This window comes from Perognathus longimembris, chromosome 14 (assembly GCF_023159225.1).
Source record: "Perognathus longimembris pacificus isolate PPM17 chromosome 14, ASM2315922v1, whole genome shotgun sequence".
NCBI classification, from domain to species: Eukaryota; Metazoa; Chordata; class Mammalia; order Rodentia; family Heteromyidae; genus Perognathus; species Perognathus longimembris.
Genome location: NC_063174.1, coordinates 39,616,440 through 39,631,529, shown reverse-complemented (window position 1 = coordinate 39,631,529; position 15,090 = coordinate 39,616,440). Strand labels below are relative to the sequence as shown.

The window sequence follows — 15,090 nt, the reverse complement described above, 5'->3', positions numbered from 1 at the left end:
AAACCAGTAATCCTCTTGTGTTGTTACTGAGCCATGATGTTTGGCAGGTATATTAAATATATTTGGTATTAAATGCATATTCTTTACTTTGTTCTGGTTACTGGGGTCTGAATTAAGGACCTAAGTGCTATCCTTGAGCTATTTCTCTTAAAGCTGGTTAGTGCTCTACCATGTGAGCCACAGCTCCACTTTTGGCTTTTTTCTGGTTAATTGGAGATAAGAATTTCTTGGATTTGTCCGCTGGGGCTGGCTTTGAACCTTCATCCTCAGATCTCAGCCTCCTGAGTACTGAGGATTAAAGGCATGAATCACCAGTACCTGGCCTTAAATACATTTTTAGATATTGACAACTTGGATGAGACTCAATTATAAATTAAGGAGCACCTATCTGCATGCCATAAATAGCGGGTACCTCTGGCTGCATTATGCCATGAAATTATTTGACTTTTTCACTAAAGATGTTAAACATAAAAGAATACAAAAGAATATTAATGATATTAGGACATGAACTAGCCAACACTTGTCCTGTCTTACTGTGGAATCGTCATTGGTTGTTGCTGACATGCTTTATTTGACCTTTGTTTGACCCCAGCCCCCTTCATGTCTGGATTCACTGTATCCCTACCCTACAAGGAAGAAAAGGAAGATTCACTGGTCTCTGGTGGCTCATGTCTGTAATTCTAGCTATTCAGGGGGGCTGAGACCTGAGAATCATTGTTCAAAGCCAGCCAGGGCAAAGAAGTCTATGAGATTCTTATGTCTGATGAACACACCAAAAAAGCTGGAAGCAGAGCTGTGGCTCAAGTGGCAGTACACTAGCCTTGAGCAAAAAAGCTCTGAGAAGGAGCTTAGGTGCTCCATGGGGGTTGGGGGAGGGGAGGGAACTTACTTACTCAAGGTCACACTACTAGTAAGAAGCACTTTATGTATATTTATAGTGGAAACATACTTAAGAAGCAAGAAGGAGCAGGCTGAAGGTTGGAACTGGTTTAAGAAGAGTGTTTTATTTGAATCTGGGGAAGATCAATCCTAACAGATAATGAGGATGTTAGATCTCAGTGAGTCCTTAAGTCTACTCTACCCCAGGAGATTGCTGTGGAAAATGATACACAGTGTGTTCGAAAGTACTTGGAAAATTGCCGAGCACTTTGAAAGGCTGGTTATTGAAAAATCTCGCAGAGGCACAAGGATGTGTTGACTTTCGAGTTTTGCCATCAAATCTTTCTTCAGTTAGTGAGAAGCAACATGAATACCCAGGAGAACTGACTGACTACACGCTAGCACTTTCGTACAAGGGGACACTACACAGTAGTCAAGGGGCTAGACAGTCGCCATGTTACTGATTGCTCTGCAGTCACACAGGACAAAGCAAATGAGTAATTATGAGTAATTATCCACAGTGTCCTTGAGACAAGAAGGACTGGTATAAGAAAGAAGAGGTTAAGGGCTGGGAATATGGCCTAGTGGCAAGAGTGCTTGCCTCATATACATGAAGCCCTAGGTTGATTCCTCAGCGCCATATATATAGGAAAGACCAGAAGTGGCACTGTGGCTCAGGTTGGCAGAGTGCTAGCCTTGAACAAAAAGGAGCCAGGGACAGTGCCCAGACCCTGAGACCAAGCCCCAGGACTGGCAAAAAAAAGAAAGAAGAGGTTAAATAAATTAAAAAAAAACAAAAACAAAAACACCCCATGCCTCTGAACTGAACATGAGCTCCTGATCTATCTTTTAACAGTTCATTTCTTAGCCCATACACGGATACAGCCTAGAAGCTATGAACAATCTAAGAATAGAGAGCAGGGCCTAGACCAGGGCCTCTAAACACTATTTCCTATGAAGAGGGATCAGGGGTCCTTGGAGAAATAGTTTCTTCCAGGTATAGAGGGGGAAAAAAAAATCTCTGGACCTCCTAATTTCTTTGCTATGAAAGACTACTAAAGTCATTTCAGAAGCTTCCAACTGCTAGGAGGTGGCATAATCCGAGGATCAGTAGGTAGCTGAGTGTGCAAACTTGTAATCCCAGCTTCTTGGGAGGTGGAGACAGGAGGATCACGGCTTGAGGCTAGCTCCCCCCCGCCCCCGCACCCCCCAAAAAGAACAAAAGTCTATCTAAAAAAAAATAATAATAAATTAAAAGCCAAAGGACTGGTGGTGCAGCTTAGTGGTAGAACATTTTGCCTAGCAAGCAAGAGACTCTGAGTTCAATCCCTAGTACTGTGAACAAATAAACCATGTAAAATAGACAAAAAAAAATCGAATGCACTTAAATTCATAAGTTTACAAGTATACTAAGAACAAAACAAATTACTACTTGGTCACCATGGTTAGATGACAGAAAAGTACTTGTCACACTGAAAACAAGCAATTATAAAGGGAAAGAATCAAATGTATTTGCTTGCTTATATGAACTGCACTACTAATTAATCTAATAGTAGTTCAGGTTCTCGGCCCTGTGGCCAGCTGTGAGGTGGTGGGAGGAACTAGAAATCGGGGGCAAGGAAGTAAGAAAGAGATCTGCTGTTTATCTTTGGAAATGGCACCTCTCAGCCTGGCTGTTTGGGGTTTCTGTGACTTGTGCCATTTACTCAGCCCCCACAGCATCTGTGAGCATTCCGAGGGTGCTGGGTGGGGCTGCCAGGCCCTCCTGTCAGTTTGCTTTCACCCTGGCATCATCTACCTCTGTATTCTTCTCAGATGGCTGAAACGGTCCCTTTACTGGTTTAACCCATAGCCTTGTTGAGGACAGGGGCTTTTGTCTGCTTCTGCGGTATTTCCTCAGATAGCCCAGGGCCTGGACTGTGGTGATGCTAAAAATAATCAAACTGAAGCCAGGTGATCGTGGCTCACACCTGTAATCCTAGCTACTCGAGATCTGAGGATCGCAGTTTGAAGCCAGCTCTGGCTGAAAAGTCCCCGTGAGACTCTTGTATCCAATTAACCACTCAAAAACAGGAAGTGGAGCCGTGGCTCCAAGTGGTGGAGCACTAGCCTTGAGCAAAATAAAAGAGCTCAGGGACAGTACCCAGGCCCTGAGTTCAAGCCTCGCAACTGGTCATCACTGGTGGGACCAGTGAAGAATGGTGGTTATGAGGGTGGACACCAGATACAAGTCTGACTCTTGGTCCTGCCAGATCACTCTACCAACTTTACTGATACCACAGCAGTTTCCAGTGTCACTACTGACCTGATCTGAGATTTCAGATTTTATAACACCTTTTGAGACTTTCCTGGAAAAGATCAAGCACATACAGATAGATGGTCTCCAGTTTATAGTGATTGGACTTTTGATTTCTTGACTTTACAAGAGGTTGTAAGTCACAGGCATTCAATAAAACCTGTATGTCAAAACTTTGATCTTCTTCTGGGTTACACTATGCAGTGTGGGCCTGCAGTGTCAGAGCCACAGTTACCAGTCAGCCATGTCTTCATGTGGAGCACAACCAGTCATCTGCAGGGCGCTGGGCGTACTAAGCTTGGATAGGTAGATCTTCAGCTTATGATATTTCAACTTATGATGGGTTTAGCAGGAAGATTTACTCCATCTGTCTTAAGTTGAGGAGCCTGTAAAACTATACACTTTTGTTTCTGTGTAATAATGCAAATAATCTTGGAGTTTCATTGCATGCCCATATGGGATGGGTTCTACTGATTGACTTATAAACCGTGACAGCGAATAGTTGGAATTTAACTATTCAGAAGTCATTGGACTTGCGTTAAAAGGGGTAAAGAAGACCTTACAAAAGATCCATTCGAGTAGAGAAACAAACCTGAGCATCTTCAAATGTGTATCTCCCGCCATCTTTGACATTCTGACTCGTTATCTCATAGCTGTGAGAATCCAGGTTGATTGCACTCGGGGCTCCTGGAGCCAGGAATTCTTGCCATATTTCTTCTACCCTTCTGGCCACATCCTGGAGGGGTTGTTTTTTGAGATCCTGGACAGCCAGCCAGAACCTGGAATGGCAAGTGGGAATAGTCAGTTCTATCTGAGAACCTGAAGATGGTCACCAGCAAATGCCATACACAATTGTAATGCCCTACATGGGTCACAAAGACCACAGGGCAGGGGGTGAGAGGGACTTCAGAAAGTACAAAGAGATCAACAAACTTTGGCAATCAACAGGTGGAGTGCCACTGCCATTTCAAGATGGGTGATTTTTAAGTGGTAGTGGTGGGACTGTCCTGTGCCTTGTAGAATGTTAAACAGCAGCTATGACCTCTTCCCATTAGATGCCAATTGTTCTCCCCAAGTTAGGACAATCAAAGATGTCTCAAAATGTTGCCAGATGTGTCTGGTGGGGTAAAATCCTCCTGGGTTGAGATTCTTGTTAAAGACAAATAAATCAAGTTATTCACATTTGTGTTTAACATAGTATCGGGCTCACCGGACTTGCTCCACAAATGACGTTTAGATGGAAGGTGGGCTTGCCTGGCACAATGGGATATACATGAAGGACATCTCTACCAAGAGATTCTCCAGAGAGCCAGGGAAATGTTTCTACCTATCACCCTTAGCATTAGCCCAGGAACTGCCATTGTCCTAGCCTCATGTGAACGTCTCTTCTGCTGAGAATAACAGCAACATCAGCCAAAGTCTGAACAGCAGCTCCCAAGTCCCGAGGACCACATTTCAGCAGGAACCAGAGCTGGATAAACCAATTTCCCCAACAGTAAGAGCTAGCTAGGTCATGTGATGTGTGGTTCTGACAGCTTATCTAAGTCAATGAAAGGTGAGGACAAACGAAATTGAAACCACAACATGGTGGAAAGTACTTTGAATTTCACTCAAAGTAAGATGCACTTGTTTGAGGGGGAAAAAATAATAAAATAAATAAAAAGGTTAGTTATGTGGTTCTTGTTGCTGTTCAGACATCGAAGCCAAATGAATGGCCTGATGGCGCCACACAGTGGCAGATTGAAGTAATGCAGGCCCATTTCCACAAGGACAGGTTTGTATTGGTTTTCAGAATGAATAATGCTAGACTCTTAAGTCTCCCCCTGATTTAGGATTCTGATAATGTCCATAATGAAAACCTTCACAGTTCTCTCGCTGATCCTGAAGAGCCAAGAGAAATTCAGGTACTGTAATCACGGCCATTGATAAGAAGAGCAGTGAGCCTGGCTATTTTGATGTCTTGAATTATTGTACCTTTCGTGTGTGTGTGTGTGTATGCGTGTGCGTGTATGTGTGTGCACGTGTGCGTGTGTGTGTGCATACACAGCCAGTCCTGGTGCTTGGACTCAGGGCCTGAGCACTGTCCCTGGCTTCGTTTTGCTCAAGGCTAGCACTCTATCTCTTGAGCCATAGCACCACTTCTGGTTTTTTCTGTTTATGTGGTGCCAAGGAATCAAACCCAGGGCTTCATGCATGCTAGGCAAGCACTCTACCATTTAGTCCCAACCACATCCTGAATTGTTGTACCTTTCTAGGTGCATCTTTTCTTATCTGCGAAGCTGGCATCAAGAGAGTGTAGACAGATGTAGCATAGGCTTAAAAAATTCAGGTGCGTACTTAGCTGAGTTGCCGAAGGCATGGGCAGGTGCGAGGAGCATCAGTGACACCCACAGGCTCAGCGCTGCCAGCTTGACCCCAAATTACAACCTTCCTCCCTCAGGAGCTTCCAGGGCTCTTGCTAATGCTGCCAATCATCTGCTTTTCTTTTGAAATTATTGTCATCTTTAAGCAGTTGTACAAAGGGGCTTCAATTCCTCCTCTTCCTTTCAACCCCAGCCTTCCTACTTTCTGTCTAGGGACTTTGCCCAATGTTCTTCCCACTACCTGGGAGAAGAGAACCTATAGCTCTTCTTCAGAGTGCTGAAGCCCTTGTAGCACACACTGCCATTGCCGATGGGCAGGTGGAGAGCGGGCTTTCCCAGGGAGTTGCCTCTGGGCTGAGTCTCTCTCTGGCTGCAAGCAACTTCCTAGATCAGCATGCTTCCCCACCATGTCTCAGCGATGGATGCTCGTGGGTGATTTCTTGCCTCCCCCATCGATGCCATGTGGGATGTCATCTTCTGTCATCTCTATCCCTCCCTTCAGTCTGCTCGGAGGAGGTGCTTTGAAGCCCCCCCCCCCCGCCCCGGGGAAGGCTCTGATGATGCTCCAGACCTCCCTTTGAATGACTTGGAAACCATATTTGTGTCCACCGCCCACTTGCATGTAGATAAGGTTGAAGGGCTGGAGCTAGTGGACATGCAAACCTCAGGACCAAATTTAGTAAACATTTACATGCAAATCAAAAGGCTTCTTCAGTTGGCTAAAACTGTGAATTGATCCAAAAGCATAAGGAGAAACACCAGGAGTAATGGGAGGAAAGGGAGAAAGGGAGGAGGAGGGGGCAAGGAGTAAAGGCAACATCTCTCGACTGCTTTCTCTCCCTGCAGAGGCAGGGATGCAGCCCAACCTTCTGTTTGCCTTGGACATGACCTGCCTTGTCCCTCCCAGATGACAGCAAAATCCATGGCACAGAAACATCCTGACACCCCATATGTATTTACCATCACAGCTGCAAAAAACCCTTTGTGCCCATTTGAAATTCAGAACAGGCTCCAGTGTGTGTTTGCTATCTCCCAGCCCCACAGTCCTGAGCTGCTCCCAGCTCAGACCAACCCTCCCTCCCCCAGAGAACCACAGAAAGCATCTCTCTGCATAGCCACTGCGCATGGGTGGCCCACTGAGGCTCCAGAAGCTTTGGCTCTTATCAAAAGCCTGCAGGCCCTGTTCCTCTGAGGACGTGGAGGGGCTTCCAATGCCAGCAGCAGCGTCAAATCCACCCATCCTGCACTAAGCCCCTGTGGCTGGCAACAGAGAGCCGTGTGCCTGGCTGGACACAGGGGCTCCAGGGTATGGGAAGACCACCTGTCTTGCTGCACACTGCCAATCCTCAGATCAGCAGGAAGCCGCTCACCCGCTCCTGTGCTGGCATTTGATCTGTGTTCATGGCTTAGCAATGAATGCAGGTGGGGACACCACCAGCCTTCAGGGAAGGCAGCCGTGCTCCAGAAACACAGGCTGTGCTGTGCTGGTAGTGTAGGCCTGGAATCTTAGCTACACTCAGGAGGCTAAGGTGTAGGGTTATAGTTTGAAGCCAACCTGTGCAGGAAAGTCTGTGAGCCTCTTCTCTTCAATTAAGCACCAAAACACTGGGAGTAGAGCTGTAATTCATGGGGTAGAGCATCGGGTCTTGATCAATAAAGCTAATGGATAGCATCTAGGCCCTGAGTTCAAGCCCTAGTACTGGTGTGTGCGCACACACGCATGTGCACACACATACACACACACACACACACACACTAAATAAATATAAAAGAAACACTAGCTAGAGACATTAAGGTGGATTAGACTTCCATTCAGGCCTCCTTCCTTCCTGCATGCTGACAGAAATGGGATTTTCCCCTTCAGGCTGGCTACAGCAAGAGAAACCCAGAGTCATTCATTGTCTCCATCTTGCTAAGAGGCCTGAGCAGTCCTTCCATTCATTACCAGCTTCCCTATTCTGTTTCCCCAGTAAGTAGAATTTTCCCAAGTTAGAAAACAGCTTTGGCGCTGCTCCCGGGACAAGCAAATTCCCCAGCAGAAGGAAGCGTTTCTGTGCCCTCTGCTGGCCAGCCAGGGGTTGAGGACAATGGATTAAACAATCCTGTCTCAGGTTGGGCTGAGATTTCTCATTGGCAACCCTCATGGTGCAGCACTGCTGAAGCTGAGCTCTGTTCCTGGGCAGTGGCCAGATGGCTGCCAATGTGCAAGGCATTGTGGGAGATGCTCAGCTCCCATTCATCATGGGGTTGGTTAGTGGGGGATCCTGTCGGGCCTAGTGAACCTTTGGAGGTCTTCTTTAGGACTTGGGGCAACGACTGAAGATGGAACACTTGAGGCAAACCTGGCAGCTCCCCTGGGCTCTCTTTTAATTGCCTCTCCTTTCACGAAGCTGACACAGTGTGGACCTAGCATCATCAATCTGCAGGTTGGAAGAACCATTCCATTCTCTCAGGCGACCACGTCACAGCTCATAAAAATTGTACGGGGTATGGGGGGTGGGGGGGATGCTCTTTGTTGCAGGTTTTGATTTTTAACTCATGCCCTGCCATGCAGCCGAGGGTGTCAAGCCAGGAAAAGCAAAGATTTGTATAGGGGACACTGAATGGGGTGATTGTCACTGTGTTTGGAAAAGTCACCAAGCAGGTGGAAGGATGATGAGTGGGTGACACTTCCTGCCTGAGAAGGACAAGGTTCCCACCTGATGGGTGAGGACTGTCTTTCCCCCCCACCCACCCTCCCAATCAGCGAACAGCTGCCTTGTGGGTCCACACCGGGGCTCAGGGTAGCTCACAAAGGAGAGGCAGCCCCTGCCACACGTGGCCACTGCAAAAGCTGCTGGCCACCCCTCCCCTATTGTCTGGAAATGACAGCCCTCTCTCATCTCAGACTCTCTCAAAAGGGAAGGATGGATTTTATACCATCATAGAACTCTTTAATTAAGCAGTATAGAAGATGCTTTGGGGGCTGGGAATATGGCCTAGTGACAAGAGAGCCTGCCTCGTATACATGAAGCCCTGGGTTCAATTCCCCAGCACCACATATATGGAAAACGGCCAGAAGTGGCGCTTTAGCTCAAGTGGCAGAGTGCTAGCCTTGAGCAAAAAAGAAGCCAGGGACAGTGCTCAGGCCCTGAGTCCAAGGCCCAGGACTGGCAAAAAAAAAAAAAAAAAAAAGAAGAAGATGCTTTGGGGCTCCTTCTCCTTCCTCCTTGGCTATTTCTCAGACACTCAGCGTGGGGATAAGGACGAGCACGTTGCAGTGGGTCCAGTTGGTGTGGGGTCAGTCTCTCTCCTTCCCTCCTTCAATTCCTCTGACTCAGGAGCCTGAGCTCTTGACTAGACCTGAAAGAGGGTCAACCCCGGGAAGGCCAGCAGCACTGGAGGGCAGAGCCCTCAAGTTATTCACGAGATGCAGTTCCCAGGGCTGCCGTGCCTGGGGGCTGCAGGGGAAATATACATGCCTGGCCATGCACGGCCATCTCAGGTGAACCACAAAACATCATCCTTGGGACCTGGGTCATGAGCAGTGATGATCCAATCTAGTGGCTAAAAAAATGAACAAAGGGGAACAAAAGCAGCTGTGATAGGACCCAAGGGTCCTATAGTTGTGACTTAAAACTGACTTCTTACCTCTATGTCCAGTATTGATGAATATCATTACAATGGAATTTGGGACTCCGGAAAGGATTTCAGAAGTCCTGGGTCATACTTTCTCTCTGTGCCGTACCATTTCCGTGCCCCCCTTCCTGTCATGGGTCAGAGAGGGGCCTCTTTACGTCTAGATTTACATGCGCATGCTGGGTGGGAGCATGTCCTCCTGTGCACAGGTAATTTCTTTCCTCCCAGATTGCACTATGGTCCTCCTGGGGAAGGAGTTGGCAGAGACCCAGGTGGGAATGGCTGGAAGAGTGAGCACCTGCCAGGGCCATACTCCTCAGTACACGTGGGGCCCCGTGTCATACAGATATCCTGAAACTAGTCTGATTTCATAGGTAGCCCTGGCTACGCTGTGGCTTTCCAGAATGGACACCCTCAACCCGGCAAGGTGGCAGCTGAGCAAGCAAATGCTCCTGGAGTTCTCACAATGACAAGGACCCTGTGGTCAGTGAGAGTGCAGGTGGCAAAAGCCCACTCATAGGCTGAGAAACAATCAGGTGAAGGGGCGGCGATACCAACTGCATTTTGGGGACCAAATGTGGCTAGGGATGAGGAGGGTGAGAAGGACTCCTAGGCGTGGCTCATAGGTACCATACTAAGTGTGGAAACTGGGAGTGATCTGGGCAAATGGACTGGCTGCTGGGTTCACGAAGCTGGGTGTATAAGGATTTGCTGCCTACCTTGCCTGGGAGGATGGTATGAGCACTGCTCTAGCAGGCAGTATTAGATCACACTGCTTCTGTTTGTTACAAAGACTTCATTAAGAACGAAGTGAAATCTCTGAGATGTTTTTAGGAGAATGGTTAAGTATTAAGAGAGAATTCTTGTGTCATCATCTAAAAAGAAGAGACTCAACCTGGTCTGGTTCACAGTAGGCAGAGGGATGCTTAGAATGGACTGTACAATCCTGCCACCCTAATGGTTAATCTTGGTGATCAACCTGATTGGCTTATGAAGCACCTAGGAAATTGGTGAGGCATGTCTCGGGGCAGGGGTTGGTAAGGAGAGGATTAACTAAAGGGGGGAGACCCACGTTGGATGTGGGCAGAACCATCCCATAGGTGGGGGGCCTACATGGACTAAAAGGAAAACAGGAGAGAGCTCACAGCACTGGCATCTTCTCCCTCCCCCCCACCCCCAACGCATTTCCTGACTGCCATGATGTGAGTTGTTCTGTTCCACCACATCTAACCGACCACCATGGGCTGACAACTCTGAAACCGGGAGAAAAATAAGTCCTTCCTCCCTTGAATCAAGTTTCTCAGATACTGGTCATAGCAATACAACATCTAACACACACACACACACACACACACGCATGCACACGCACACACACACTCACACACACACACACACACACACACACACACACACCTACCTCTTGGCTAATTCAGGCTCTTGCTTTAGAACATTTTCCCTGCCTCTTCTTTGTCTTGTGATGACTTGTATATTCTTCCATGTCTAGCTTATGACTTGGCTATCTGGATTACATTGAGTCCTGTCTCCTTTAAATACTTGCAAAAATGGTCTTAGAGTTTATACTTATTTATATCCATTTAATAATGAATAATGTAACAGTTTCGTGTGTGTGTGTGTGTGTGTGTGTGTGTGTGTGTGTGTGTGTGTGTTTTCTTCCCCTCAAGGACCTACATGGTTGCTGCAGGAGAAGGTCACATGTGTTGATGGTCCAGAAGCCCTTAGTCGACTCTGAGAACTTGCTATCATACACAAGTGCTATGACCACCTCCTGATTGATGTGGGGGACAGAGGGGAACTCTAACTTCAAATAAATAACATGGGTTTCACACATTCACTTTGGAGAAGACAGTTATTTCCTGAAGTATATGCTCTATTGTTTAAAGTAAATGAAAAAAACAGTATTTACAATATTTTAATCAAGAAACGTGCCTATTATACTAAAGAAAACCAGAGAGAGAGAAAGAGAGAGAGAGAGAGAGAGAGAGAGAGAGAAACTGACTGACATCCACCTTACTCATAGAGATGTCACAGTTTGTGAAGGTCACTAAGGGGTCCCAGGCAAATCACATTTTTGTGAATGGAACACAATAAATGGATGAATAAGCCCCCAGTCCTTCCATTTTTCATGCCTGTGTTCATTCTGTCACCTTCTCTTCCCCTCACATTGGATGCCATGTTTTTGATGCTTCATTTTTTTCTCCTATCACATACTAATTATTAACACACACCCCCTCACAAAGATTTAGTTCTCAATAAGGAAAAAGTACCAGCTGTTGTGGCTGATGTCAGCTGACTGGAATGACCATCATACGGAGCTAACCAAATTCTCTCCAAAAGGAATATATATTTTTCTCGACTTGTGTAGCTACATCTCCAGTTACAGAATGATAATGATTTTTTTGTTCTGGTCCTGGGGTTTGAACTCAGGGCCTAGATTCTGTCTCTGAGCTTTTTGTGCTCAAGGCTAGTACTCTACCACCTGAGCTTCAGCTCTACTTTCAGGTGCATTTTTTTTTTTTTGGTAGCTAATTGGAGATAAGAGTCTCACAGACTTTTCTAACTGAGTTGGCTTCCAACCAGATCCTCAGATCTCAGCCTCCTCAGTAGCTAGGATTATGGGCATGAGTCATCAGCACCTGGCTTGATTTTCTTGCATTTTGAAACTCTGGAATGAGCCCATTGACTCCCCTCTTGCTTGTTTACCCTCTCTGCCCTCCTCATCCCTTCTCACCACCTGAAATCTCTGGAATTAAGAAATTCTAGAGAAGAGATGCCATAATGTGTTCCTCCACTCTAACCTCCACGATTCTATGGTGTTAATGAGTGGTGTGGTCAGCTCCATTTGATTATTAGGCAAGACACATGTCCAGGGAGTTGAACAAATGTCATCCAGACTTAAAGAACTAAATTTTGCTGGTGTCGATAGTTGCTTTCACAGTGGTGTCAGAGTTTTATATTTTAACTTGCTCTTTTACATTTCAACCTCAGCCAGATGACCTGGAATTTGAATTTGAACCTTAGCCATGTTTTATGGGGAAAGGGATGGGCAAGGACTGATTCGGAAAATAGCTTCACACACGTCCTGCGCAAGTTCAAGCTTTGGAGAGATTTACCTGAGGTTTTCTGAGCTGAACTCTGACTCCAGGAATCGAAGGAACTGGTCCCGCCCTACTTGGTCCTTCAGTATCTCATCGAAAGAGAAGCCCCATCGTTTCACTCGCTGCTGGCTGGGCTCTTTGCTTTGGGGTGAGAGGAGAAGGTGTGAAAAATGATCAGTACGAGACAGAGGCCTGTGTCATATTCTCTTCAACAACTCAAACCCGTTTTGCTGTCATATGTTAAAGGGAAATGTCTCCTATGTAAGCGACAGAGTTTATAAAGCATGTGCCCATATTCCAAATGCAGACTTTCGTCCACCAACAGTCAACCGTGGTCAAACGTTTCTGTAAAGGGTGTGTGGGAAAGGCCAGTGATTGCTGGGGAGTCATCAGGGTTCCCAGCAAGTGGTTGCTTTGACAGGAAGTGGATCCCTACCACTGATTGGTCCTCCAGGGACTACTTCTGCCAACTAGAGGTCCAACGTTTGACCCAATCAGTGTCCCCAAACCCAGGATCCAATCCTTTATTCAAGACACCGCTTCCCACCCCCCGCCTCCTACCCCTTCCTTAGCCCCCCAAGGGGAAATTAATATCTGTTTAGAATTGAGTATCATTCATCCAGGATAAACCAATTCACCTGGTTAGGAGGAGACTATTATATTCACTTAATACCTTTACCATGTACAGGGCTTATGGCATGCTAGGCATTGTTTTAAGCACTTTACATCAGCAAATACCTTGAATCAGTCCTTATAACTGCATTATGTGAAAGGAACTGGCAGCACACACCTATCATCCTAGATACTCAGAAGCAGAGATAGGAGCTATGGTTTGAGGCCAGCCTGGGCAAAAGGTCAGTGAGACTTTGGCTTAAAAATAAACTGGGCATGGTGGGGCATGCCTGAGATCCTGGCTACTCTGGAGAGGAAAGTGGGGGGATCACTGTCTAAATCAAATAGTACTAGACGGAGAAAATATTCCTTCAGCCCCTGTCTCCATGTAAAGTTCGCTGGCTGCATTTGTTCCTTCAATTTCCATGTGGCAACAGGATTGCAACTCTCAAGGGGCATTCCACAACTCTTCCTAGTCCAGGTGTGGTCTGTTGACCAGGCAGAACAGTGGGCCCCACCCAGACCCACCCAGCTGGACCTTCCAGCCCACCCGGATCCCCAGGTCACTGCCAGCCATGCTGACACTTGGAGCACACTGGTCTGCCAGCCATGGCTCCTCTTTCTAGAAACAGACACCTGTTTTTATGAATAAAGCCATGTTTCCTCTTATTATAGCATTGACATAGTCCCAGTTCTTAATAGCCACACATGGCTACTGTATTAGATACATTGCTCTAGACATAAGCCATCCACATCAATACTTGTGCACAGCTAGATGCAATTGATGACAGCAGTATCTTCTCTCCCCAGGGCAATGACCAATAGACCCGTACTTGGGAATCAGGAAGGCCCTTGCTGTACAACTTTGCATCTCCCACAGTAGCTCAGTAGGATTGTAGTAGTAGGCTAAGCCTAGCCAATCAAACAATAAGGAAGCCCATGAAAGATCTCTTTCAAAATAGCAGGCTGTGAGTGTTTTTCTAACAAGAACATGAAGACAAGCTACTAAAGTGATTAAACTCAATACTTTCCAGAGGACTAAAAACACTACAAGTGGAGCAACTGCATTGGGATTGTGGAGGCAGAGTCGAAAACCTAAGTCCCACAGAATGACTGGATGCCGAATCTTTGTTCTTAGTTCCTGCTGTGAGCTGGGCTGGACACACCAACTGCTAGTCTTTGTAGTGACTAGCTCATGGATGCTCGTGTACCTCCAGTGTCATCACTTTCTCTTGCCAAGCCATGAGTCCACCTCACCCCACTGATGGCAGGGATGGAGATACAGAAATCAGGGAGGGGGCTGGGCCAGAAGTCTTGGGATGTCACTGTAGACGTGGAATCAGGATAAAGGTCAGCGATATGCAAGGTCTCGGCAGAGACTAGGGAGTCTGCAGACACAGGATGGCCTGGTGAATTATTTTCCTAGAATTGCTATCACACAGTCACAACACACTGATTGGATGTAAAAAGCAGTTTATTGTCTCAGTCTGGGAGCTAGAAGTCCAAAATCCAGCTGTTAGCAAGGCCATGTTACCTCTGAAGGCTTTAGGGGAAAAATGTGTTGCACACTTTCCTCTCAATTTCTGATGCTGTCATTCACTGGCATATAGATCTATCTCTGCCTCTTTCATCACACAGCATTGTGTGTGTGTGTGCGTGTGTGTGTGTGTGTATGTGTGTGTGCATGCATGTATGTGTTAGGCCTCCCCCCATATGTATGTATCTCTGTTTTCTTCTTACAAAGAAACCAGTCATGTTGGATTAGGGGCCCACTCTCTTCCAGTGTGACCTCATCTTAATTAATTGCATTTTCAGCTACCTTATTTCCAAATAAAGTCCAAATCTGAGGTTCTACAAGTAATAGAGATTTTTGAGATGACAATATTTAATCCGGTATACCTGAGTCCCCTCAACTAACCATCATATACAATCCTATTTTCACATTTGTCCATTCTATATTAGTTCCTTTTGTTTCCCCTTCCTTGGGGTACTTTGTCATTATGATTTTTATTCTACTAAAAGTTTCTAGGACAGGCCATGGTGGTACAAGCCTGTAATCCTCGTTTCTTGGGAGACCATGGATCACAGCTGGAGGTCAGCACAGGGAAGATGTATTTCATGAGATTCCATTTCATCCAGTGGCTTGGCATGGTGGTGCATACCCATTATCCCAGCTATGGGGAATCACAATGGTAGGCAATGCCTG

At 46.4% G+C, this 15,090-nt stretch overlaps 1 protein-coding gene across 6 annotated transcripts in view; it reads right to left on the bottom strand.

The window, feature by feature from the left end:
• Rgs6 (regulator of G protein signaling 6) overlaps positions 1-15,090 on the bottom strand; it is a 480,138-nt gene that overhangs the window by 38,373 nt on the left and 426,675 nt on the right. For 5 of the 6 annotated variants that reach the window (XM_048361955.1, XM_048361951.1, XM_048361952.1 and 2 more), the window contains 2 exons: positions 12,288-12,413; positions 3,768-3,954 (listed from right to left, as the gene is read on the bottom strand). In XM_048361955.1, coding sequence (XP_048217912.1) covers positions 3,768-3,954; positions 12,288-12,413 — 313 coding nt within the window. Of the gene's footprint in view, positions 1-913; positions 1,349-3,767; positions 3,955-12,287; positions 12,414-15,090 lie in introns of those variants that run through there. The other variant, XM_048361954.1, reaches the window with a different exon arrangement.